This window comes from Gallinula chloropus (genome assembly GCF_964237585.1).
Source record: "Gallinula chloropus genome assembly, chromosome: 8".
NCBI lineage: Eukaryota > Metazoa > Chordata > Aves > Gruiformes > Rallidae > Gallinula > Gallinula chloropus.
In genome coordinates, this window is record NC_140093.1 from 15,595,101 (window position 1) to 15,621,117 (window position 26,017).

Sequence of the window (26,017 nt, forward strand, 5' to 3'; positions counted from 1 at the left end):
ATAGCAAAAGGGCAGAGCCTTCCTTCTGGTTCCGGCGCCCTCGCAGGACGCCGTCCGCGACGCCGAGCATTGTGGGAAGGGCGGCAGAGTCATGGCGGCCGCCGTGGCGGTGGCCGGTCTGTCCCGGCGCTTCACGGTCGCGCTGCGGCTGCCAGGAACGCGGCCGGGCTTGGCGCTTACCGGCCTTCCCGGGTAGGCTTCGGAACAGCTTGGGCTGGGGATGGGCGCGTTGCGGGCCGCAGCGCGGCTCCCGGCAGGAAAGCCGCCCTTTGAGGCCTTGGCGGGAGGCAGCGCCCGGGTGCCCCGGGCTGGCTCGTCCTGCAAGGCGGCGGCGAGGCGCCGTGCTGCGGGCGCTCCTCGGCCGCCGTTATGCCCGCAGGTCGCGGTGCTGGTGCCCACAGCCGCTGCTTGCTGCTCTCGCCACTCAGAGTCGGTGTGGCAGGAGGTGTGAGTTCATCTGTGAGGTCCAGTTCTTGTGTACCTCGAGTACAGCCCAAGGGTAATCAGATGAGCTGGAGCACAGGAGAAAACACTGACGGGACATCCTTACAAAGAGCTGAACTCACATCTGCTCCTAGGCTGTGGTGCTCAGCAGTCTGTAGGGCCTGTGCTTGTGTGAATGGAAAACTCTGATTTAGCCCAGTATTGTTTTTCTTACCATATATATATAGTTTTCCTTCTAATTTGTTATGCAGATTGACAATGACTCTATTCCACAAGAGCCTCCCCAGCGTTGAGCCCCTCCATCAGCTGAAGTTTCTGCATACCACTTTGTCTCGGAAAGGGCTGGAGGAGTTTTTTGATGATCCACAAAACTGGGGAGAAAAAACAGTAAAGTCTGGTGAGTTATGCTCATGTTTTGAGAGTGATCTCTGGGCCACTTGTGCTTATCTGAAATCCAACCCATTTTGCATTATGGGAACTATTCATAGCGACATAAAACATACATTTTGTATACATACACACACTTGGGCATCTTTTATGCATCTGTTAACTTTTATTTTTTCTGTGTATTGTTTCTGAAAGCAATTATGCATCAGAATATTTTGCTCTAAGTCCTCTCTCTTGCTCTAAAGAGCATATTGCAGAAGAGACATTCTTTGAAATACATAGTACCAAAGAAGAAAAATCATTTCAATATAAAGATTCATCTTACATCTTTCCCTGCTGGTTACAAACACAAATAAACTGTACATGTCATCTTTTTAATGGACTTGTACATTCAAAGCTGCCTGTCCGCAAGGGTAACTGTCCAAGAGGCAGCATTGTTTTGACATGATCCTTGTCGAGTTGGCTGAGCTTGCTGATAGAAGCTTTTATTTTGTAGAAGAACTTTGCTCTATTAAATTGATTTTAGTGTGATTTTTTTTACAGGGGATTCATGGAATATAAAGCAGCTAAGGGGCAAGAGTAGTGAAGACTTGCACAAACTTTGGTAAGTTTTAGTGAAATAGGTTCTCTCTTTTCAGAGCAGCTCTGCCTGTTTAATTAAAATGGGGCTAGTGAACTTAGCCAGCCGGCCCACTCCGCATGGTTAAGCCCACTCTGGGCTCAGAACAGCCCAAGGTCTGGTGCTGCTCAGAACACAAAAGCTGTACTGCCAGGTAGCTGTGTGATAGTTGTGCCCAGTACAAAGGGTTGGGTACGAAGAGGCTGAGTTCAGACTGCAGGACAATGGGAGTTGGAAGTGACCACTGGTGGGGCTCACCACTAAATTCCTTCAGGTTGCCAAGGGCTGAATCCATTCGGAGTCTGAAAGTCTTCTGAGGCTGGAGACTGCATCACCACTCTAGGCAGCCTGTGCCAGGGCTAAAGTAGTGCTGAAGTTACTGTGAATAACTTTTTCCTTGCTCTATCTCATCCTTTTGATGTGAACCCATAAGAACAGTCTGGTTCTGTCTTTGTCAGGTAGTGGAAGACAACCCTGTGTTAACCTCTTCCCTCCTCAGCCTTCTTTATTCCGGGCTAAGTAAACCTGTGTCCCTCAGCCTCTCCTCCAATGTCCTGTACATCAGCCCTCCCCTGCTCACCTCTGCTGGGCCTTCCCCAGTTGGTCAGCATCTTCCTGCTTTATTCCATAGCTAGCAGGTACAGTCCCAGCTCTCACAGGTTGGACAACTGTGCTCTATCCAGCAGGGTAGCAAAAGAATAATTGCTGATATGTGTAGAGGTTATTTTTGAAGTACTGTGCTTTCTGATCCAGGTATGTTCTACTGAAGGAAAAAAACATGCTTTTAACTTTAGAGCAAGAATCAAAACGACAGCTCAAGCCTATGCCAAGTCCAGAGCGATTGGAAAAGGTAATCTTTTCACACTGGCTAAACCTGTAAGTAAAACTGCTGAGTGAAAGGAGATGTGTTTGAGAACTTGGTAAAGACCATTTTAAAAATTATTGCTATGATTTTAGTAAAAGCACGACCACTGTATCCCCCAATGTGGGAAAGGCCTCTCCCATCTGTTTTGCCATCTTTATGCCCTGATGCTGCACTAGAGAATTCCTAGAAACTTCCTGGTAAACCCTTCACAACCTTATTTTTATCTCTTAACTCTTGCCAGCCATGGTCTTCTGCAAACTTGTCCCTTTTGGCTTTTTTTTCCTGTCCTCACTTCTGTCATCCCCTGTTTCTTTTGCATTATTGTGATTCTGCTGCTAATGTATTAAATTCTTTCTTCAGTATTTTTATTATGAAGAACTTAATTTACTTATAAATCAACTGCCTTCTCAAGGCTTAAGCCTTTCAGATGGAAATCTATCCCTTCACTGGTCAGTTAAGTAATTCAGCTGTTTGATACGAGCAATATGCTCAGATAACTCCTGGTTATCCAAATGAAGCCAGGGCCAAACCACCACAGTCATAGTTTGGTCAAGGTGTCTTCTGGCCAAGAGGGTAAATTACTGAGGCCATGACCAGACCAGGACAACAACCAGAACAACCACCAGCCCCTTCAGTCAGTCTCACAGAAATACACAAATACACCATTGTCTTGTACTTGCTTCTCCTGCTTCCTTCCTGCCCTCAAGCCTTCTGTACTTCAGGCATCAGTATTAGATGTCACTCTGTGTATTTGCCAGCTCGTCTGTAATGAAATACCAGACTGTCAGTTGTTTCATCTGCTCTGCCTGTAAGTTAGAGGATTTCAGAGCACAAACTTAACTGTTCTAGTACATAGGGCAGATTTAGCTGCTTTTCTCAGTCCACAACTGATGTTACTTATGATGGAACCCCTTGTGTATTTTACTTTTGCTTTTCCTTTACATTGCCTTAGTTATTAATTCTTTTAACTTGTCAGCATTGTGTTTTGTTGGCTCACCCTAAAATTATTTCCTATTTCCAGGTAGAAAAATCTATGGAAAATATTGACTTGGTTGTCAAAGAACGAGAAGTTGCCTTGAGGCTTTTACAAACCGGCCACGAAAAACCAGTACCTGGCGAGTGGAGACATGACTTCTTAGGACGCACCTACTGGTATGGAAGAGAGAGGTTTTGTTACAAAAGTGTGACTTCTTCTTGTGCTGTGGCTCTTCACCAGAACATATTAGCATAACTGAGAAAGGATGTGTCTACTGTATAGAAAGAGACATGTTTTCTGTTCAGCATTCAGGTGCTTCTTGGGTTGTGGGGTTTTTTATGTGGTTATGATTGTTGCTCAGTAACTCAATGGCAGTTGTTTATAATTGTATATTTAGAGGGAAAGACTAGTGTTTAGGCAAAGTGGCACTTGACTCAACACTCAAGCACTGGCATTTGAAAACAATAGTAGAAACAGCTCTTCACACAGTTTGTTCACATCAACTTTTGAAAACTTTCTTATGAGGAGCAACTTTAAAATATAAATAGAGAATCCCCATTTGTATTGGGCCCTCAAGCACCTCCAGCTGTTAAAGCAGAGCACTTCCTACAGGAAGTCACTGAGCTACATACGAATTGTAATTACTGACCCAGCCAGTAATGGAGCTGAAAGTAACTAGCGACACAGAGATTCTGTGATCTGCCAGTCACTTTTTCACTCCACTGTAACCAAGCCTAAGTGGCAGAGTCCAAGAATGAAGACAAAATAAAACCCGAAGCCCATGTTCTCAAATCGCTTTTACCTGTCTCTAACAGGTACAGTTACAAGGAATGGCCGATACCATGGTACCTGAACAGAAAACACCAGAAGAAGAAATTTTATTACTTACCTCACGTGAACCATTTCATCAGGTAAGGAGTTTTTTGACATTGAAAATTATTTTCTGTTCTGCAGTTCTTATTCCTCTTGGCAAGGAAAAAAAAGTAACAAATTAATTTTGTGGTTTGGTTTTTGGTGGTGTTTTGTTTGTTTGTTAAAGCTAGTAGGCTGCAAATGAGTCTTTTTAAAATGACAGCTTGCTCTGTTTCATTTTGCTGTTCCCATCTTAGTTATTGAGGGACTTGGTTATCTATGAAGTTGCATGGTAAAAGTCATTTTACATGCAGAGGACTTAAGATCCTCCCAGAGGGTGAATTTCTTTAGCATCCAAAAGCAGGAGAAAAGCTTGCTTTGCAGGCATTTTTGCTTACTGCAAGCAAACTAATACTGAAGCTGTTAATTGCCAGGTGCCTCTATTCAATCAGGGGACTGAGCTCATGAAGGATGTTACAAGCTGTCTGGAATTTAACCACACTGACTTCTTTCTTTCAGGCTCAGACTTGAAAAGTATTTACGTTTAAGGGCAAGAAGGCAAAACCTAGAGAAAACCAGGCAAAAGGTCTTAGAAAGGAAGTTCCCTCACCTTGCCCTAAAATCTCAGAGCCAGTAACATGCCAGAAGAGTACTGCAAGTGGTCGAGTGTCTCTGACTGGAACATGGAAGAAGTTCTGAAGCCAGCAACCAACTTGACTGAGCATTCTGAGACCCTCCGTTGTTATTGTTTTGTAATCCCACATTCGACCTAAATTAAACTTATGATATGGAATTAAAAAAGCAGCTTTGGTGCTTTCAGTTGCTTTTAGAAACATTTGAAAAAAAAAGGACATATTATGCAGTTATTACACACATCATTAACAGTGAAAAGCAGTAACTGACTGCCAGAGGCAAGTATAAAAAGCACAGGGGTAATATTTACCTGGTTTAGTTTAACAAGTATGTATTAAAACCAGACAGAACCAGGAGAGCCTCCGAAGCTCACACATGAAGTTTTGTTCCATGATCATCTAAGTTACTGGTATGTCACACAAGTTGCATGTGCCTTCTACATGAAAGTACAGGAAACTTTTCAGTCTGTTCTGGGGATTTTTTTTCATTGCTTTAGGTCAGCTCATTAAAAACAAGTAGTCTGTGAAGTTGAAGCCTAAGAGTACTGCTGCTGCTCTCAAATGCTGGTAAATGCTTCCTTCATGAAAGGTTTTAACCTTCAGAGGAAGCTGTATAGAAAAACTTAGGATAAAGCCACAAATCCTAGCCTTTCACAAAGCAAGTGGGTCATGTGATGTCATCTGGTCAACCAAGGGAAACTCCAAGGGAACCAAAACCATAGGAGATAGACACGTCTCCATCACCTTCAGCTACTCCTCTGCATCACACAAAATACCGTTTCTAGAAAGAAACTTTACGGTGGGGAGAGAACCCCAGAAAGTATTTTCCTCTCCATACAGTGTTAGAACATTAACAGATGCTACCATCATATTGTAATTCTTTGAAGACAACATACAGAAGATAGAAGTTCATTAGACATAACGAAGCAGTTATGTGACACAGAAGTAAAGCTTAAAATACATGGTCAATTCATGGGGGAAAAAACCCCTTTAACCCTATTTTATTATTATATCTTCAGCTCTCTCTACAAGCTGTCAGGTCAATCTTAGTACTTCATCCCTGCCACAGTAACTTTATAAAGCTGTCTGCTCAGACACAAGCTCAGTTGACATTCCACACTCTACTTGAATGCAAACTAGACTAAGTATTTTTCTTCCACTATGATAAGAGCATCTGGCTTCTTGTATCAGCTATTGTACCCGTCTTAAGTTTTCCTTGTTTTGTGAGAAAAACATGGTTTGGCAATAGCTTTGAAAATCTGGAGGAAGCAACTTCGGCTCAAGAACAAACTAGTGGTTATCATGATAAAACAAAAGCAGACTGTTCTGATAAATTACTTTATTGTTTGGAGGTAATGTAAAACTATTTTCAACTAGAACCTCATTGTTAGTTACCCACAAGGTCTTTTAGGACACCAAAAATGGAGCAGTACTGGTACTGTCTGTGGTTTTCTTTTTAAAAATCACTTAAATGCTATTTGGTTTTCTACAGCTTTAAAGATAAGGAGCAAAACTTTGGTGTGTCCCAGTACAGAACATCACAGAAATGTAAATAACAGTAAGCTCAGCCACAGCAGAACTGCATCTTGACAGCCAGTTCCTGTGGAGAAAAGAAATCCCTCCAGTGACCCTGAGCACTGGCTCCCCAAACACAATGCAGGCTCTTCTTGGCCTGCTCTGAGGCAGCTGAGGGAGCTAAACCAGCCACAAACTAGTAGCAACTCCCCCCCTCCAGCTAAAGCCCCCTGTAAACATGTCAAGCCACACCCTGAGATCTTGTAGGACATCTCTTGTAGACACTTTTTGCCTTAAACTTCCCTGACTCAAACAAGTTTTGCTCCTTACCTATTTCACAAAGGCATTACATACATTCTTAAAACACCAGTGGAAAGCACCGATTGTTTACTGAAATTTAACTGCTCTGTAATAGAAAAATCAGAAAACCAGTGCTGAATATAACATTCACTACATGGAATGTAACACTTCCATTAGAGAGCAAGAGTGCACACTGAATTGAGTCCCCCCTATCACCAAACACAAACTTCCCATTTGTAACACACAAGAGTAACTTTCTCTCCAAGTACTCACAAAGTTGCTCAAATATAAAAGATCAAATTTTATTTTTCAAGAGAGAAATAAGAGTAATTTAAGGCCAAAGTACCAGCAAGGAAGACTTAATATATGAAAGTAGATGAGATTTTTAATAAATTTGCATGGGCATTTGCAAGGTTATATACCTCTATCTATTAGCTAATCTGTAAAGCTGTTCCCAGGAAAAGATACTATAGAAAATAGACATTTATACAAAATTATAAAAAGCTTGTTACATGAATTATTGCTTTACAATGGATGTAAACATCCTTTTCCTATGATAGTACCAATTAGGTCTCTCAAAATGTCTAAGGTTTGTTAAAATGGAACTTCAATTAGGCAACAAAAAAAAAATCCAATATAAACTTTCTACAAAAGAGTCCATCCCATTCCTGAGTATGCTAAAGCTATAAAACAGAAGGAGCACTGAGCAGGCAGCAGTTTTCACAGTAAGAGGTTTAAGGACATTTTCTTTCTACACACTGTTTCCCTCCTTCTTCATACTCTTGTTTAGAAATCCACATCTGTTGAAAAGTACCCTACAAAAAAAACCAAAACACCAAAGCACACACAATTAAAAAAAATCAAATCAGAAAAATGAAGGTTAAATGAAACATGACTAGCTTCCTTAGGAGGAAAACCAAGCAAATTGTTACATTAAATGAAGAAAAAAGGAGTTGACCTGCTTATCTCTCTCTGAGTTTTATATTGCTAGCAATTAAACTGAAGACAGACAGCAGCAGTACCAAAAGCAGATTTCAATCTCCTCTTCCCCTGCTGCTAAATGAATCCATTTCAGTACTCAGAAATTTGTATAATCAAACTTAGGAATATGATGCAGAAATAGGTTTGCTACTGTAATGGTGTACTGTACACATGTAATTTCTAGATGACATATTGCAAGCCTGCACCTTGCCATTAACAAAAGAAGAGTGTGGCAAGGTATTTTTTGATTGGAAATGCTCATGTTATCTTGGCGGGGTGGAGGGGGAATTGATTCTTTTCGCCTTACCACAAAGGCAGACAAGACTACAATTGCTAGGGTAGCACAAGGCCTGCAATGCATACCTATGTGGAATTAAGAGTTTGGGAGGGACTGCTCTGCTTAGCATAGCAATGTAGTAACAGAGGTTTACTAACCAAAGAAGCCAAAATCGAACCACCAATCCATGAGCTGAACCTCCGCTCCACTGTGGTGTTGTTGGCTATCAACTTCAGGCGCATGCTCTGAACAGACAAGAAGGGAAAAGGAGAGAGCAGTCAAGACAAACTGTAGGCTGGTGACCTTTAGGGACAACAGGAAGACAGTACAAGGAACCTGGTGTATATACCAAACAATTCAAAAAGGTAAATATTATTAAACTTGCACTAATGCTCATCTGCCTCAGTCTGAATTCAGTAACAGCCATACTGGAGCAGAACACGTGTGGCTTTTAGCTGGTCTCCCAACAGGGAGCAGCACCACATGCTTTTAGGGCAGGTAGGGAGCAATAATACCTACAGTATCTTTCATCATCCCCAACACTGGGCTACTTCAAAACATGCACTGGGACTAAAATGTCAACACTGCTGAACTTAATTCATGTCATCTTTTTAGACCCATTAATTCCTTCTGCTTTCACAATGTCTTGTTGAAATAAAGTCTTTGAATTTCAGTGGGTTTCTCCTCAGCTATTATAAAAGGCAGTGAATAACTATCTTGCTCATTTTCTTGTAATGTTCATCATTTCAGAACTGATACAAGTAGACTCTTTTCTTGAGGATGAATATTCCAGAACTATCATAAGCTGTATGTGCTCATAAGAACACAGGTGTTAAGGTATTAATATTTTCTTTAAGATCAAGCAATTAAAGAGCCCTCAAAACAACAAATGTGTTGAATCACTAGGTTTTTATCTAGGAGTAGGTTTAGTTGTCTGTAGTATCCAGGAAAAACAATTCCCATGACAAAGTGACAAGACCTCCAGCAGAATGACTGAATATGCCTAAAGTTAGTCAGCATGACTTCAGAGAGGCCGTGAAGGGAAAGAGTGACTTGCTTAGGGGCAATTACAGAACTTTAAAGTCACAATCTGAGAGCAGGAATGGAGAAGGGAAATATTCAGAAAGCAGTTAAAATCTCTGCTGGAAGTTATTTTGTGTAAGAAATTATCAAGACATTGCTTTAAGAAAAGGAGATGATTTCCTACCCCACAGAAATCTCTTTGGCTGCTGGGTTCCTAACAAAGTCAAAGCTATGATACAGACACGAGCTTTCATGTGGCAGAAAAGCAAAGTGAAACGTAACTCAACACAGTAATTTAAAGAGTTGTTTTACCGGTGGAGTTTTCTGAGACAGCTCCCTGTTCAATCTGTCTGTGAAACTCTGTATTAGAGTGTTCCCTCCTGCTACAATCACGCTGCCATAGAGGCCCTACAAAGAGAAAAAGCAACCTGCAATACTCACTCTGCAATCATTCTGAAAACAACTGTTTCACAGCATAGAGAGGAATGGCACAGAAGTACATATAATTAAATTTTAAATTAAATTTTTAATCCCTTGAAAAATATTTTAAGTCATCTTAATACTAGACTATACAAGGAAGACAGAAGCTATGCGATTAATGGCTCTAAATGATTTCACAGAATCTTTTCTACTACAAAGAACCCTAGACCTACAGGTATCTTCTGTATCCAAGCTGTTCCATTTCTTATGCTTGATGTTCCAACCACAAAGGAAAACCCCACAGCATTGCCACAGTTTACAATCGTGTTCATGCTGCAGTTGAAGGAAAATCATGTCTGACCTACTCAGCCAGACTGACAACAGTTAAGTGAAAAAATTCTGTAACAACCCTCCTGCGGTCCATATCAAAGTCAAATATCTTCAAACTGAGACCTGAGAAAGTTAAAATAGCTTTTAAACCATTTTTTTCATTTAAAACATCTTTGCTTCTGTCTACTCTCTACAAAGATTCAATATGATTGGTTTTTGACTAGAAAATGCATCTGACACACCCTAAAATCTGAAGATAACACTCAAAGTTATGAGCATAACATGATAATCTGAAGCCAATCCAATGCACAGTAGGCAGTGTCAGCTACTATTTAAATAGAGGTATAAACCCCAATGAAATAAAAATCCTGATTTAGTATTTTTAAGACAAAACTGTAATTGGACATATTTCCATATACAAATACGTGACACTTATAGAATGACTTTAATGTGTTTATCATCATCCTAGGAAATCCACTTTCTTCAACAGTGTTCTAGTCCCCCAAAAAATTCTATCAGCACAAAAATAGCTATGCCTTAAAATAATCCATGTCTGACTAACACTTACCGGCCTGATATCTATATCACACATTCCAACGCTTGTTGTGACAACGTGGCTCACACCCAACATCGTGTTACCAGATAAACCCTAGAATTAAAATTAGGAATCTACACATCATCACTTCAAAAAAGCAAGACATCTAAAGGCCCAGAACGAGCCGAATTTACAAGAGAGGGATCTAAGCATTTAAGGCAAGGAAATAAAATAAAATGCTGTTTTCCCACTGAACTCATCACAATCCATTCTGAATTACATTTCATCCATCACTCGCCCAACTCTCATACAACACAGGTTAAGCTCTCCCCCCAGGAGAACCACAGCATGTCAGTTCACACATACAAATGAAATTAAGAACACCATAAAAAAGGAAGCCATGTGATAGTAATTTAAATCCTCCCAATTACTACATATCATAGTTGTTTTACCTTCACATTTGACGGGTCAAACAATCCCTCAGGAATTTTTAGACGCTCAGCACCAAAGTCACAGTTATAGCCGTTGGGGAACTCATAATGAACTGTTGGCATCTGTGCTGCTACCCTGGAGCATCAGTCAGAAAGTAACACATTAAAGTGCTATGTAAACAGGATGTTATCTAAGTAATATTATAAACTAAGGTTTTGACAGGAATACTGTGACTTAAAATTTTGATAACATTTATCATGATCTCATGAATCTTCAAACATTAAATAAAAAAAACTTTCACCTGGATATACAATGTATTTCTAGTATCAGAAATAAATAGTTTTTTTCTAAAGACTTCTGTAATCAAACTAGCCAACAGTAGGCTAAGCACCCAAGTGCAAATGATAATTTTACAAGAAAGAAAATAGTGACGTACTGTTCGTCATAGGTTGAATCCGATACTTGGAGGACAGAAGCCTGGAAGTCCTGAATGACACACTATGGAGTTCAGAAAAATATGATTATAGGAATTTCAGCCTTGAATTTCATAGAATATATACAACTGATACTGACTTTTAAAAGATTTTCTAGCTCAAGAGGAAAATCTGATCTACTTGCAAACAACACTTCTTTAAGTCACACCTAGGGGAGTTTGAGAACAGGAGCAATGACCCACTTACATTACACATGTAGTTGTGCCAAGACCTAGTGACCTGGGGTAACTTCTCTTTTCTCTTCCAATTTGCTGGTGACCCCTCACGAACTGCTTCCTGAGATTGTAGGAAACATGATCATCAGTTCCCATTTAAGCCTCTCTCCTCAAGCAAACCTTTACTAAATAAAGTTGCTTTCCTACCTTTGAAGCAATCATGTATGGAGGAATTATCTCTATGTTCATTTCCTGAAACAACTCCCGGCACTGCATAGTAATAAAGTCTCCTGCAAGTGGTGATTTTACAATACCTGGAAGAGAAAAAAAAAAAAAAGAGAAACAAAAAAACCCCCTACTAACCTGGAAAGCACCAAAAATCACACGTCAACTCTACCAACAAATTATTTGTCAGTCACCACTGTTCGTTGTTTATTTGGGGTTTGCTTTTTTTAATATTTAAGGGGATTTACAGATTTGATTATTTTTTAAAACTGTGTAAGAAGAAAGCAAGCTAACTGGATCTTGATACTACAATGCTCTTACCCGTGAAAATTTTTACCTTGCTGAAGTACATATCCATCATGGACTGGAATAGCAGTGGTGTGTGTTGCCCCACTATCCAAGATGAGGCCTGTAGATCTCCCGTTAGCAAAACTAGCCAAGGTGATTAAGGAAAACATTGTCATTTTCACCTTAGAAAAAAACGTTGCCTCCAGTTATGTTAGAATGTAACGAGGAAAGAGGAACCCAATGTGTTATTCCTTGGCGCTATAAATGGATTTGCTGTTTTTCAGTGTGTATGAAGTGCACAATCTCAGAGAGAATGAAATTTCAAGTTACAAGCAGAAGTTAGATTTGTAGGTCCAAAGCTCTAGACTTCACATCAATACTATGCAGAAAGCTCCAGGTACATCCATCTCATTTAGAACTCAGAAGCTATTATGTTATCAGTTAAATATAATCACACATATTCATCTTAAAGCTCTGATAATTTCAAACTCATTTTTCTACTTCATAGTCTGGGCGACAATATTCTTACCCATGGTATACAATGGGGAAATTTAAAAAAGAGAGAAAGATTTATAAAAAAAACCACCTCCAAGAATAACATCCAGATTAGAACTTCAAACCTGAACTCTAAAGCTTTCAAGTTCAGAAACAGACATTGTTTATTTCCTCCTTAGATATTTATGGAAAAATTGATTTGAAAGAAGTTGGACATGCTGTTACAGTAGGAATCGCCTAGAATAAGTTTACTGTCATTTCCGGGGCAGGGGGGGAAGCAGCGAAGTGTTCCAAAGGATACGCTGTCAGAACAGCAGTTTTGCACAGGAAGAAAGCAGGGATGTTGTAGTGTTCAAACATCAACTCAGTCAGTTTTTCACGCTTGGCTCTAGTATTCCACTAGAAGAAACCAAAGCCAAACCCAAATGACCAAAGAGAAGATACGGGCCATTAGATCACATCGAAACAATGCTAACATAAGGTAGTAAATAAAATTATTATAGCAACAGTTTCGAATTGTATCAACATTCTGGAGACACTGATTTCTAGTAATTTACTTCTTCAGAACCACTTGAATTCCAAATCTGCTATGATAGACTAATGATTATCTACCATACAGAACTAAAAGTGATACACACTTTCACTGTTACACTTCTTACTCTTCCAGTATCAGTATCTCCAAGAACTCTGCAAAGTAATTAGCATGCCTATCTTACAAAGGGTAAGATACATGAAATAATTTGCCCAGTTGAGAGAAAATGAATCTGTTTTCCTCTTTTTAAGTTATCTTCCTACAGTTCTACTGTATTTGCCATTAAGCCAGGAATATACATCAAATACTCTACGCATTACTGAAAATGTGGAGTTTTTCCCAAGTCATTACATTAAAGTAAGATTAGTTCTGTAAAGACAATGTTAATGGGAACCTCTATTCAGACACCCACTGAGCCATCAAACACTAAATAACCATTGGAAATTCATCCGTACTCCACAAGCTACAATTCAACACAAGGGAATAAAGAAAATTGTTTTCATAACATTTTATTAAGTAAAACCCTTACTTTTGAATGACATGCCTACTTTTTGTATTCTGACTTTAAGACCTGCTCTTCCAATGCTGAGCATTATTAAAAGCTTGTTCACATATTTTCCTAGAAATCTGTATTATCCACTTCACTTACCTTACCAGACCAGTTACAGAAGACAGAAAAATTAAGACTTCTCCATTATTAATATTATTCTCTGTTGCATTAGTTTTGAGGCTGAATGAAGCAACAAATTTTCAAGGGCATTTTATTAAGTGTAACTTAAGACATAAGAAGACATCAAAACATATTTTTTTCTAGGTACTAAAGGGAGATTTGTATTTCTTTGACTTCTTTTCAGCAAGTACAAAACAATAGCACATTGTAAACAGTAACACAACTCACACAAGCTATTTCAAATAGGGTTTTTAGCTGTTTTTCTTACACAGTTTACTTTACAGAACCTTGCCAAGTATTTTAAATTGTTACTTTTGTAGCTAAGTTTTAATGCCCAGAACCTACAAGCCAATGTCAGACTTTTCCATAACTTTGTAGAGTCAGCAAAAAAATTACAGTTTAGACTTAAGAAAATGCAAAGCTGCTTTTACTCACTGGTGCTTCAGACATAAGGACAGGATGCAAACTTGCTTCAGATTTAATATGCATCTTGTAAGTGTGATCCAAAATTGCTTGGAAACTATCCCAGTCTTCAACTGTAATAACATTGAAGGGAGCAGACTAGTTACTTCTAAGTTTTACTTCTGTTTCATAAATGCACAAAGGTTTTAAACCCCTCTTTTACGTAGAGCTCTTTACTCAAAACCTATCCTCAGCAGACATACACCTCCTCTAATAGCTTTGTAGAATTATCTTCCCCTGTAATAATCATGATCATAACATTTAAAGAATTATACTGAAAGACCACAGACACTGTAAACCAACTACATGTAATTTGTAAATTAGGTATTGGTTTCTATGGCTTCTGTGGCCTTACATAGCATCTGTTTACATGAAAGCTATGACTTTTTGCAGCCTGGCAACGCTATTTTAAAATCAGGTAGAAAAAGACAGAGCACCATACTCATTCCATTTTTTAAAGGTGAAATAGCCTCCATATTTTCCCTTGGAACTCTCAGGGCATTGGTATCTATGTAGTAAGTTGGGCCCCCTTGTTTGCCTTTGTCACCATCTATCTCCATCAGAGTGCTGCCATTGTCCCTTTCTAGCACCACACCAATGGCCGTTGGAAAATCCACCTGTAAGGCAGAAGGCAAGCAGTATATGAGAATTATGAACGTTTTGGGTGGCTTTTTTCTCATAAATACAGGACTTTCCTTATACAGTACAGTCAGAACAAAATCCAGCATATTCTGGTAACTCGTAACTAACAAACAAGCGCTAAGGCATAAAAACATGTTGCATTTCCATGGATTCAGTCAGATTCTCACCTTTGGACAGTCCTCACCCGCATAGCCGGCTCTCACTGTATATGAGCCAATGTCAAAAACAAGAGCCCCGACTTCATCTGAAAAGATTGTTAATAAAGAGGTAGTAAATGGTTATTACACTCTGCTACAACCCTGACCTTCCCCTGCCCGCTATTTTGCTTGTGGAGATAAAAAACCAAGCCAAGGCATCTTTGTCAAGGCAAGAAGCTTCTCTATTCAGAGCTCCAGTTACTGAAGAGCTATTAGAAGCCTGCAGATGGGCTTTAACTGGGACAGCGCAATACCTTCCTCTGGCACAGGTAAAAGGAGAGCTTTAACAGAATAGGAAGAACCAACTACAAAATAAAGCCTTCCAAAAGCACTAACTGAACAGCCCCACGAAGCCAGGGAAGCTCGGGCCTCCTGAGGGTGACCCGTGAGAAAGGTGGGCCTGAAAACACCGCGTACGGGAAGGCTGCCACACGTCCAAGGGCCCTCAGCCTCGCGGGCCCCAACCCCCGCCGAGGTGCCCCGCACACCCTCGGCAAGAACAAGCTGGGAAGCAGAACACGCGGGCGTTAGTCCTCGCAAGAGGGTGCGCAGAAGCGCTCCGGAAGGAAGCTACACCTCAGTTCCCAAAGCGCGGGATCTGCTCGGGCCGCCGGGCACCCGAGCAGCGCTCCCTTAGCCCAGGGCCGCGCGGCTTGGCCGGTCTCCGGCAGAAGTAGCGAAACGACGCCGGGAGGAACATAAACAAGGCCCGCAGCCTCCGCCTCCTCCACATGCGCGATGCCACCCCGCGCCTGAGAGACAGCGGGGCCATGCGCGCTCCGGCTCTGCTGCTGGAGAGCCGGGCCGCGGCCGCCCGCGCTCGGGGCCCGAGGGAGCGGCGGGGAGGCGGGAAGCAGCCTGGGGACGCTCGCACGCGCCGCCGCACGGGACGGCGCCGAGCTCAACGGCCGCGGGGCGGGAAAAGGAAGAACGGGCAAGCGAGGCGGCGCCAGACTCACCTCCCCCGTACACGCCGCCGCTCATGGCTGCTGCCGGGCTCGCGCCGCGCTGCCCGGCCCCGGTGTCTGCCGGCTCCTTTCCTCAGCGATCCAGCAACAATAGCTCCTTCGCCCGTCTCTCCACCGGCGCCTCAGCCTAACCTGTAGGCCGCTGCCTTCCCGCCAATAGCAGCACCGCTGCCGCTTACCCTCCAACCGCGCAGCGCCTCACCGAGCCGCCGCTCTGGCACAAAGGCCAATCGTGACGGGCGAGAGGCAGGCCCAGGCCCAGGACAACCAATCCTGAGGCAGGAAGTGGAGGGCGGGCAAGCGAGTCAAGCAGGCGGAGGGGCAGTGTTCGGGAGCGGCGGCGTGAGGAGCTGTAGTGAGGTGTGAGGAGCGGGCTGGGGCGGACTGGGTGGGCGGGCGGGCAGGACTGAGGGGAAAGCTCTTGGGTTCGGCGGAGTCTTGGGGGACAGCTCGGGCGCCCTGTGGGCTCATGGGGTGTGCTTGCTGCCGCGTCGGGGCTTACTGAGGAGTGGGGTGAGAGGAGAGCCGGTAGGGGAGAGGAGCTGTGCAGGGGCAGTTCGTGCAGCTGGGCCCTTCCTCAGGCTTCCTCTCGCTGCTGCTCCTTTGGGCTCCACCACTGGCTCTAAAGTGCGTTTGATATCCCAGCGCTGTGTTGTGCCGTCCCTTTCTTGCTTGGGGCGCTCCTTTGCGCCTGGAGCCTTGATTCCCTGAGGCTGGCCTGTCAGGAATTGGGCAGTTCTGTGCTGCCAAGTCAGCTGCCTGTTCAGCAGCTGAGCTTGTAATTAGGGTTTCAGATGGCCTTGATTGGTGTCAGGGTTCTCAGCTGATCTTGGTATTCAGCCAGGACAACCCGAGCGGGGTAGGTGTGAAGTAAAGGAAATGAAAGAAGGAAACTTCAGCCTTAACCAGAGGTTAGCATTGGAAAAGACTAAAACGTTTTAATTTGATGTGCAGTTAGATTCTTTGTTTCTTTAACAGGCAAAGTTTATAATGAATTTGAAGTTTTTTATGTAAATTATAATACAACTACAAAATGTAGATGCTAGCAATAGGAAGAAAAAATATAAATACTGCTGTTTCATTAACTATACCTTTATAAAGTCAGTTTACTTTGATTTTGTATTACAAAGTCTTTTGAAGTTAATGTGTTATTGTGATTTCCAGTATGTGGCATCGGTACTCATGGTAGAGTTGTCTGAGGAGGAGCAATTAATTGCAGATGGGAAAAGCACTTCAGAAAACATGGAATTAAAATGCCAGAGGATCTCTAGACTCTGCTTATGCTTTATTTTGTAGTAATGGCTCATTGTATTCATATGTTATTTGACACTTTGAGCCAGCTTCTGCTCTCTGCAAAGAGAAGTGTTTCTTCAGGCCAGAAACAAACCCAGCTTTATTTTTCTCCAGTATTCCTTCAACAAAGAAGAATTGCCGGTGATGCCATCAGAAAATGTGTGTCGGGGTAGAGAGGCTTGTGGCTGCATGAAGCATGGAGAGAGAACGTGCTCGTGCTTGACTCATCTTTACTGCTCCAGTGGTTGATTGGGACTGATAGTAGGAGCTGCAAGGTAATGTGCACTGTAAATAATGCTGATATCTAGAAGCCTTGGGATTTGAAGAGTTTAAGGACATAAAGCAACATCTGTGTAACCCTCAAGAAGCCTGGAGGATACAGGGAGGGAAATTTAGACTGACAGCTGTCTAGGTTTTGTTTTTCTCTGCCTTGCACTTTCATAGGTTTTTACATCAGTAGAAAGAGTGTAGAACATCATAACTTTGGTTTGTTAGGGAAAACTATAGTGACTTTGATTTACAGCAGTGAGGATAACCCTGTGAAATTCAATGAGCAAGACAGGTAGACACCAGGCATCTTTTTTCAGTGGATTCCAGCCTTGCTTAGAGGCACAAATCCAGGATTATTTCATTGAATACCTGCACATCATCCTGTGTTTGTGTAAGAGCAGGTGAAATACAGTGTTTTGCCACCGCTGACCATAATGTACCCAAATACTTTTGGGTTTTGTTTTTAATAACTTTGCTTAGTTTCCTCAGAAGCAAGAGTTATGAAATCAAAGTAGGTAGAAGGAATGTATTTTATCTAGGTTCCCATATTGCTACAAATGGCCATGGAATCTTGGCAGGAGTTGCAGGTGTAGGTATAATGTAAAGTGTGTGCTTTTCATGAGGATATCATATGCTGATTTACTGTATGTGGCATTGTATATAATAACTCTAGAGCCAGACACAAGCATGAATTGTCCACAGGAATAAACAGAGCAATCATTTTAAATCAAGACACCAAATGATCATGCTTAGTACTAAGCAAAAGTTAATTTCATCAGTGATAACCTGGAGAATCTGAAGCTTTCTGATTATTGCTTTAGGTTTTTAAAACTTCATTAAGACGTAATTGTTTCAAGCAAGTGCATTCACCCTTCTGGTAACATAAGGCAATGCAGGAAGTGATGTATATGTCAAGCCAAAACTGAAAAGGATGATTTTTGTTTCTCAACAACCTGCACTTCCGCATTGGGTGGCTGATGGCCTGTTCTTTTTGAACAGTGCCATACAGCTGCCCATCAGTCTCCCAGTCTGTGTTGCCAGCTTTTGGATGTGGCAGCAGACCGGCTGTGATGATGAGTTATTCATAATGTCTGTGTTCTTTGTCATTTCTTGATAGCAAAATGCATGTTAAAGGTTTTATTTTTTTTTTATTTTCAGAAGAAGTCTTAAATGTTTCTGTGAATTGAAAAAGCAAAATAATCATTGATACTCATTCACTTGAGAACTTTCACAGAATCACAGAATTGTAGGGGTTGGAAGGGACCTCAAGAGATCATCGGGTCCAACCCCCCTGCCAAAGCAGCTCCCTAGCACATACTGCACAGATAGGCGTCCAGATGGGTCTTGAATATCTCTAGAGAAGGAGACTCCAACACCCCCCTGGGCAGCCTGTCCCAGGGCTCTGTCACCCTCACTGTGAAAAAGTTCTTCTGCGTGTTGGTGCGGAACTTCCTGTGCTCCAACTTGCAGCCATTGCCCCTTGTCCTGTCTCCACAGACCACTGAAAAGGGGCTGGCTAATTCCCCCTATATTCCATGCTTAAGATACTTATAGACATTAATAAATTTGTATGATGTCTCAACTTTTCACTTTGATACAGTATTTTGTCAATTGTAATAGTTCCTTTCAGGGATGCTGTGAGTATAAATATGCTATCATACTGTTGCAGAGAAAGCCAGAACACAAACTAAATGCTAAACCTCACTAAAGGGCCTTAACATTACCACAGCTGACCTTTAGGTTCTTGCCTTGGACTAAAATCCAAGCTCTGGATTTATGTTTTCATACAAAATGTACTAAAGACTGACAACTTGAAACAGGATTTGCAACAGTGTAACCACTGCGCAGGATGTTTGGGCTTAGCGATTGAAAATGCTGAGGAGAGGAGGTAAGTCTGAAATGAGTCTGTGACTCCAGAAAGGCAGTGATGGGGATGTATGTCCCGGAATCTTCTTTTGGAGTTGGTGTGTTTAACTTGTCCTTTTGTAAAAGACCCATGACTCACTCTTATTTTAGAACATGATTGAAGAAAGAGATGATAGTGCTTGCTGTTGATATACCGTCAACTTTCCATCACCAATGGGCGGCCTGACTAGTTTTCAGAGAGGATTGGGACCAAAAAAAAGGGGGAGGGAAGGGGAGAGGGGGGATTCCATCTGACTGGGTGGAATAATACCCTGGAGAATGAGGGAAAAACCCATGTAATACTAGTGCTGCTTTATTGTTCTGACTCATACATGGTTCTTGTGAAACCAAATAGGAAGGCTCTGGACCACTTTCCTTGTTTAGCTCAGGCATAGTATGAATTCACACAGCCAGATTAGGTGTGAAGTTGGTACAGTAATGTTTGCCTGGAGCTGGTTCTGAGATTATAGCTGGGCTAAGCCAGCCCTGGCCAGAAATTAAGTGTGCCTGTATTGCCCTTCTCAAATGAGTCTCTTGTGGACATATGTCTCATTTGGCTCAGAGCTGGCAGCACTTACTGTTTCAAGCTTAGTGCTTGGTCTGTAGTCACTTTGGATTCTTGCAGGGCTTATTAGCTTGGCAGCTGGGCCAAACCTGACCTGGCTCTGTACCTCTCATCTGTAAAAACAAAGCTACTTACAGCTGGGAAGCCAGCTTAGCCTGTTAAACAGAAGATCTTTGTGTCAGCTGAGCTTTACCACTATATGAGGCATTTTGATCCCCTTTGCTTCCTACTGTTAGAATGAAAATTTGTCTATAATAGCTGGGCGGAGAGCACAGATAAATAACTCCTGTTTCTTGGTCAGATGCTCTGTAGTAGCCCCACAAGGTTCAAATTCCTGTTCCCAGTTTTCCAGGGCGGTGCTGTGATGCCTCACTAAGTAGTTTTGAACTCTGCAGCTAAGAATTGTGGCTCTGTGCAGCCAGAGGTAAGGAATCCAAAAGGAGTGCCTGCTGATTAACCTACTCCTCTGAGAGCCCCGAGTCCCTGTTTCTGCTTATGCATTATTTATTGAGCGAGACAATGCAGCCTTTTGGAGTAGGGCTGTGTGGGTGTGCTAATCAATGAACTTAAAGGAGTTGTGACACTTTCTGTGTAACTTCTTGGAACCATGTTAAGATTGGAACCTTGGCCTGCTTGACTATAGAAAGCTATTTTCACTTGACATCTGGACATGCTTTGTGTGAGGGGGAGTTTTTGGTGTAACCATGTCTATTCTGTGCAATGTTTATTGTACTACCAGGAGAGGGCATAGGCAAAGCAGGGGCAGAGACTTTGGGAGTCTGCATCAATGTAGCAGGTTTTGGAAAACAAGGTAGAATAGTATTACTTTACTGGATTTCAACCCCCCCCAAGGTATCAGCTTGGCTTGCTAGATTTATGTATTACTGTATCACAGAAAAATAGATTTTTATTAACTTAATTATTAAATGGTAGGTCACTGAGGAAAAATAATAGTATATTTGCTGGATGGTTGTGTCTGCAAAGAGATAAAGAGATTGTCACTTTTTTCCTGAATTCATTCGGGTCATTACTATGACAAGTATGTACTTTATCATCCAAAATGAGTATGTAGAGCAATGTAATTGTACTGCAGCAAGGAATCTGATGCAGAAAAGGGTGTGCTTTTATGCAGGAGACCCTGATTTATACAGGGAAGTTTAGGATTGCAGTACTGTATCTGAATATTCACAGAAAATCTGTATTCTAGGTCAGTCATGCTACTACTGTTCAGAAATATCAGCTGCCGAATTACAGCGTCACACACACATCTGTAGTAGCATTCTCCATTTTTGAAAGTTAAGCTCTTTGTATTGTTTGTGAATCATTAAGGTTGCTGTAATAGAGAAGTTGATGGCATTTTAAAGAACTATCATAAGATAGTTTATATCACATGGAAATTTGTAATCCCTTTTCCTTCCACATGTGTGGTTATCTTGGAGCTTGATTCCTCTCTCTCACTAACCTTACACTGGCATGGAGTCTTATTTTTGTGCAGCAGAATTGTAGCCAAGAGGTGCATCCAGGCCCGAGACATCTTCCTTGCATGTGAAATTGAGAGGAATCATTGTTTCCATGTGTTGTCAGGAAAAGATGTGGTACAGCGCAGAGCTTGACAAGCTCTGCAGACATTGAGGTTTCCTTGAGTCCTGATATGTCAGCTCATGTTTGTGTGTGGCTTTTGTTGTTTGCTCCTTTGTATGAAAATTAGCTATGGCATAGGGCATACTGGCTAGGAGGGTGGTCAGGTTTGTTATTTCTTGCAGGAAATAAGCATTATAGAAGAGCACCGCTCCATGACAGTCTTGGAATTTTCTATTTATTAATTATTTGAAACTTTTAACTGTAGAAGGCTTTTAAGGGAAGAGCGTTTTGTTTTGTTTTGTTTTGTTTTATCAGTCATGATACTTCTTTTCCTTGAACAATCAAGAAAAAGAGATGTGGGATGCTTGTGGTAGAGAAGTGTCTCAGGTGTTTTGAAACTGCTGCTTCTTGGAAACTCTGCTTGTGTTACCCTTTTGCTTTTACAGGTGATGAGGTTGCAGCTTAAGCTATATTATATTAGTTGGCAGCAGATCTAGAACACCGACTGCATGAATATCTTTACCCAAGTAAGAGCTTTGATTAGAAACTTTTGCTTTTTGAGACACACAACTGGAGGAAACCAGGCCTTTTAAGCTATGTAAGATGGAGCGAGACTAATGAATTGCTGGGTCTGGATGCGTCTGTGTTAAAGGGCAGACTGTGTCTGTGAATTTGATTAATATTAAGTACTAAAGGATACTAACAACAGAGTGTTCATATTCAGATGTATTTTCTAAATGTTAGTACTTTCTATTCCTTAGTTTATATCACTGAATTTCACTGTTACAATGTTCCCAGTTAAAGCCAAATCATGGGAAAGCTGGAGAATGTTGAAAGCCTATGGTTTCTGCTACCAAGGAATGTTTTTATCTTTCAATACGGACATCCTTGACATCAGCTAGCGTAGCTGCAGTGTTGCTAATGGAGAAGCACAAGGACACTAATAATGGGTTTGGAGTCATCCAACTGACAAGGCACACATCTGCCCTTTAGAAGGACAGAGGAAGAAAAAAATATTTTGCTTAACTAACAGTGCATTGCTCAGAGCCATATTCATAGCTTAGGAAACAAGAACGCATCGTTCACCTCCTTGTTAGTGTTTACATGACATGACAGTGTAAGGGCCTTTATAGGAATAATATGTTCTGATAGATGAGTGTTGGGTTTGTTTGGGTTTTTTTTCTTTAACTCTCTGGCATGTAGTGCACTGGGCCTGCTAAAACATGAGCTTCTTTACTCCAGCTTAAAAAGAGTTGGAGTAAACACGTATATGAGGAAGGACAGAACTTGGAAAGTACGGAGAAGACCCTGTGTGATTATCTCTTATGCCAGGTGGCTACAGGCATGTTTAAGGGGATGGATTCTGCAACATGATGCATTTCACAAGCGTTTAAATATTTGATCCAGAAAAATGCTGCAGACTTAACTTCTGAGTTGAGCGAGCTGATCCTTTCATGGGATAAATCACTTAAGTGATTACTGATTTTACTCTGTAATTTCTGTCTCCAATCTCTTAATGTACTGACCAGTTTTATATTTAATTTTATAATGTATAGGGAAAACTTTATCAGTGGATTTTGTCAGGAACGATTCTTTAAGAATTGGCAGCCCAATTTTCTACCAGGTACTACGTATGTTAGACTCTGCAGCATGGCTTACACAATGTCATAGCATGGGTGTAAGATTCTGTTATCGTGCCTCTTCCCAAGACTCTGTTAGAAGCTTTATTCCCTGACTGCAGCTCTGCACCAGTGTCTTCCCCTTCCCCAAACTTCATATTCATTGACTGGATTTATCCCTGTTGTGCTGCCCAGAACATTTGCGTGAGTCAATCTCACATGCTGAGACACAAGCGAGTTGGTAGGATTGTATATGATTAAAAAAGATCAAGGGTGGGGTTTTTTTTTAAGACCATCTTTTTGCAAAAACACAGAAAATGTTTGTGTATTTAAAAATACTTCTTGGTCTTACACAGTAGTAACTTTTCATATAAAATACGTCCATGACAGGCTGCATTTTGTTCTTAAAAGGCACATTTGGGAACAGATTTTTCTTCTGTTGTGGTAATGAGTGGAAGGTAGGTAGAAAGCTTGTAGTTGGATCTAAATAGGGTAATTGTGGGGGGAAAAAAATGAGAAACTTTGATTTGGACCATTGAAGAGAAGATTTATGTGAAGCATAGAGCATGCATTGGCTATCTACATATTGGTGAACTCTTGCCTGCTGGGGTTTCCAGACAGGAAATAGTGCTTTTGGAACAAATGCACTATCAAAGGTAATGTTATATGGAGGTTTCACTTAGCTCATATCAAGATGTCTGTCAATTTTAACATTTTAAACATTTTAACATTTAGCATTATCTTCTGAATATCCTTTCTATTCATTACTTATTTGGTTGCAAAATTCAGTCACAGAATTTTTATTCATGTTGTACAGTTAGGGAAATGTTTTGTGAGAATTCATCTAGCAAGCTAGTAGTGTTGAATAACTTGCGTCTCCTTAAATCTCAGCTCACTGCTCTCATCATGAGGACAGTCAGGAGCTTTGCTGCTGATCTAGCTCCTTTTCTCAGGTAGATGGTGATTCAGTATAGATCTAACTGTGGCTGGAAGCAGGTAGAAAAAGGATGATACTTGTCTTCTCCCTTGTCACTCTGATATCAAATTGTGGGGCTGGACAAGATTCAGTCAGGTGTCCAGTCTGACCCTCAGCAACCAGAGAGTGTAGCTGAGTGTATGCTGTGTAGCATCCTTAGGCTCTTTCCAGGTGCAGAGCAGTGCTGCAGCAATGCCATGCCTTTGCCACACCCTGAAGCCAAAGGCTGTAACTGTTGCTACATCTGTGACGAAATCTCACTGTTCAGAGCAGCTGTTCTGATTTTTGTATGCCTTTCTCTGTACAATTACCAGTTCAGAGTCTTTCTTCTGTTATACTTAGAAAATCATGGTTTTTAACAGGGTAGAAATGTGTACCTTGTGCTTAATATACTGATTCTTCCTACCTTCATAGTTAGTTCTTGAAGGATGTGGATGTAATTTTTTAATTTAGATGTTGGCAAAGATTCTTGCTTCCTGTATGAACAAGCTGGGTTTCTAAAGCCTGTTTATCCCCTTCTTCAAGGACACCTACATTTGAATCCATCTCAATCTCAATGAGTGCTAAATTTTACTCCAGAAAGTTTTTACTAATTGAATTAAGGCAGCTAGATACAGAAATATCCTAGTCGTGACTGCTGGTTACTTCATTTCAGACTTGAAGTTTGTTGGAGTTCAAACACATCTGATGTGTTTTCATCAGGAGTTCAGCACAAAACTCAGTTCTCATGGTAGAGCCGTTCCCATCCAACTTTTACATAATAGCTAAGTGGTTAGAGCAGCTACCTCAGTTCACTCACTTCCTCAGCTCTTATTTCATCTCTGAGAATTGTGCCCTTTCCTTTGGGTTATAAAATGATCTGAGTGCTAATGCTTTCCAGTATGCTCTTTGAAAGTTAGCTTATGTGCATTTAGGAATCCAGAAATCCTGAGGTCCAAAGGAGAGCAAGTAAGAGGACGTCTGATCCTGAATTGTAATTGCTAACATAAGTAAACAGGGGTAGAAGATGCTTTTCTTGGGCTTCGTACCCAGAATTCCATCAATTCTGCTTAATGGTGTAATGAAGAGTGGTGCAGATGTTAAAGCATCTCAAAGCAGACTTTCTTTGAATCTTGCTGTTGGTTTTTTTTTTCATATAATTGTGGAAGAACCAACCACACCCAAATCTTTCTATCTCTGTGATTAAAACACCACAATGTGATCAAATCGACTGTGATCACGCTGTGCAAAGATAACAAAATGCTTTTTCACTTGTTCTCTGATGTTTGGCTAAAATCGTGTCCTCTTTAGGCAGAGTATTGTTATTGGTAACACCAAATACAACTGCTAAGATGTTTAAGTCTAGTGACAAACTCAACTCTTGTACAATTTGTAGAAATGCATTGTTAGGGGGAAAATGATGGTATGAGAGCTAATGTGAATAAATGTAACAATAAGTGACTTTACCTAACAATAGATAAAGTGAAAAGGAATAATGAAAAATACATCCACACTTGTCTGAATACCACTGTGAACTATTTTAATGGGAAATTTTAACAGAATGGAAAAAAGGGGAATAAAACCAATGTCTGAAATACTAAAATAATCAGAAACCAATTTGCTTCAATTAAATACTTAAAGATGCTTCCAATGCTTTGATTAAGAAAAAAAAATTAAAGTTTCTTATTCACCTCTGCAAGCATCTCTGCAAAATGGAAGGTCCCTTGTGCTCCTCTGAAGCCATTTAATGCATATATGAGCATGGATTCTCAGAACTATCTATAATGCATATAGTGCTTTCTGCTCTCAGTGGCTTTTTTCCCACTCTCTTTACGTCATTTGCCATTTGTGAGGGTTGCCAGGGTAATGACCAATCATCCCTGGAGAGATGCCTGCTAGTAAGGACAACATAGGCTTTCTCTTTTTTGGTATTCTGCAGTATGTATTTGAGAGCTGTTCTAGCATCGAGATTGCAGAACTTTTGTTTAGTTAGTAGGGAGTGAAAGTTTGCAGAGTATGAAATAACAGCTTACAGCTATTGAGGTAAGTGTGGATTTTTCTTTTCTCTTTTATTAACAGTTCTGTCTGGATTTATTCAAAACACTGAGCAGCC

General features: G+C 41.1%; 2 protein-coding genes across 2 annotated transcripts; one reads left to right on the forward strand and one right to left on the reverse strand.

Moving 5' to 3' along the window:
- The first annotated feature begins 85 nt into the window (after nt 1-85).
- On the forward strand, nt 86-4,935 carry MRPL47 (mitochondrial ribosomal protein L47). Its single transcript, XM_084267476.1, has 7 exons — nt 86-192; nt 696-841; nt 1,375-1,435; nt 2,204-2,300; nt 3,337-3,467; nt 4,107-4,202; nt 4,663-4,935. The coding sequence occupies exons 1-7, from the start codon at nt 92-94 to the stop codon at nt 4,778-4,780; spliced, it is 750 nt and encodes a 249-aa protein (XP_084123602.1). The 5' UTR covers nt 86-91; the 3' UTR covers nt 4,781-4,935.
- A 1,943-nt stretch (nt 4,936-6,878) lies between these two features.
- ACTL6A (actin like 6A) lies at nt 6,879-15,732 on the reverse strand (the record flags this gene model as incomplete). Its single annotated transcript, XM_084267130.1, has 14 exons — nt 6,879-7,405; nt 8,007-8,093; nt 9,184-9,279; nt 10,190-10,270; nt 10,609-10,723; nt 11,025-11,086; nt 11,269-11,358; nt 11,445-11,551; nt 11,800-11,894; nt 12,547-12,644; nt 13,883-13,983; nt 14,352-14,526; nt 14,719-14,795; nt 15,708-15,732. The coding sequence occupies 14 exons, from the start codon at nt 15,730-15,732 to the stop codon at nt 7,325-7,327; spliced, it is 1,290 nt and encodes a 429-aa protein (XP_084123256.1). The 3' UTR covers nt 6,879-7,324.
- Nucleotides 15,733-26,017: the final 10,285 nt, after the last annotated feature.

Coding starts and splice junctions, on each gene's coding strand:
- MRPL47 (XM_084267476.1), top strand. CDS start 92: ATGGCGGCCGCCGTGGCGGTGGCCGGTCTGTCCCGGCGCTTCACGGTC. Junction 3,468..4,106: donor TTCTTAGGACGCACCTACTG/GTATGGAAGAGA, acceptor TGTCTCTAACAG/GTACAGTTACAAGGAATGGC. Junction 4,203..4,662: donor CACGTGAACCATTTCATCAG/GTAAGGAGTTTT, acceptor TCTTTCTTTCAG/GCTCAGACTTGAAAAGTATT.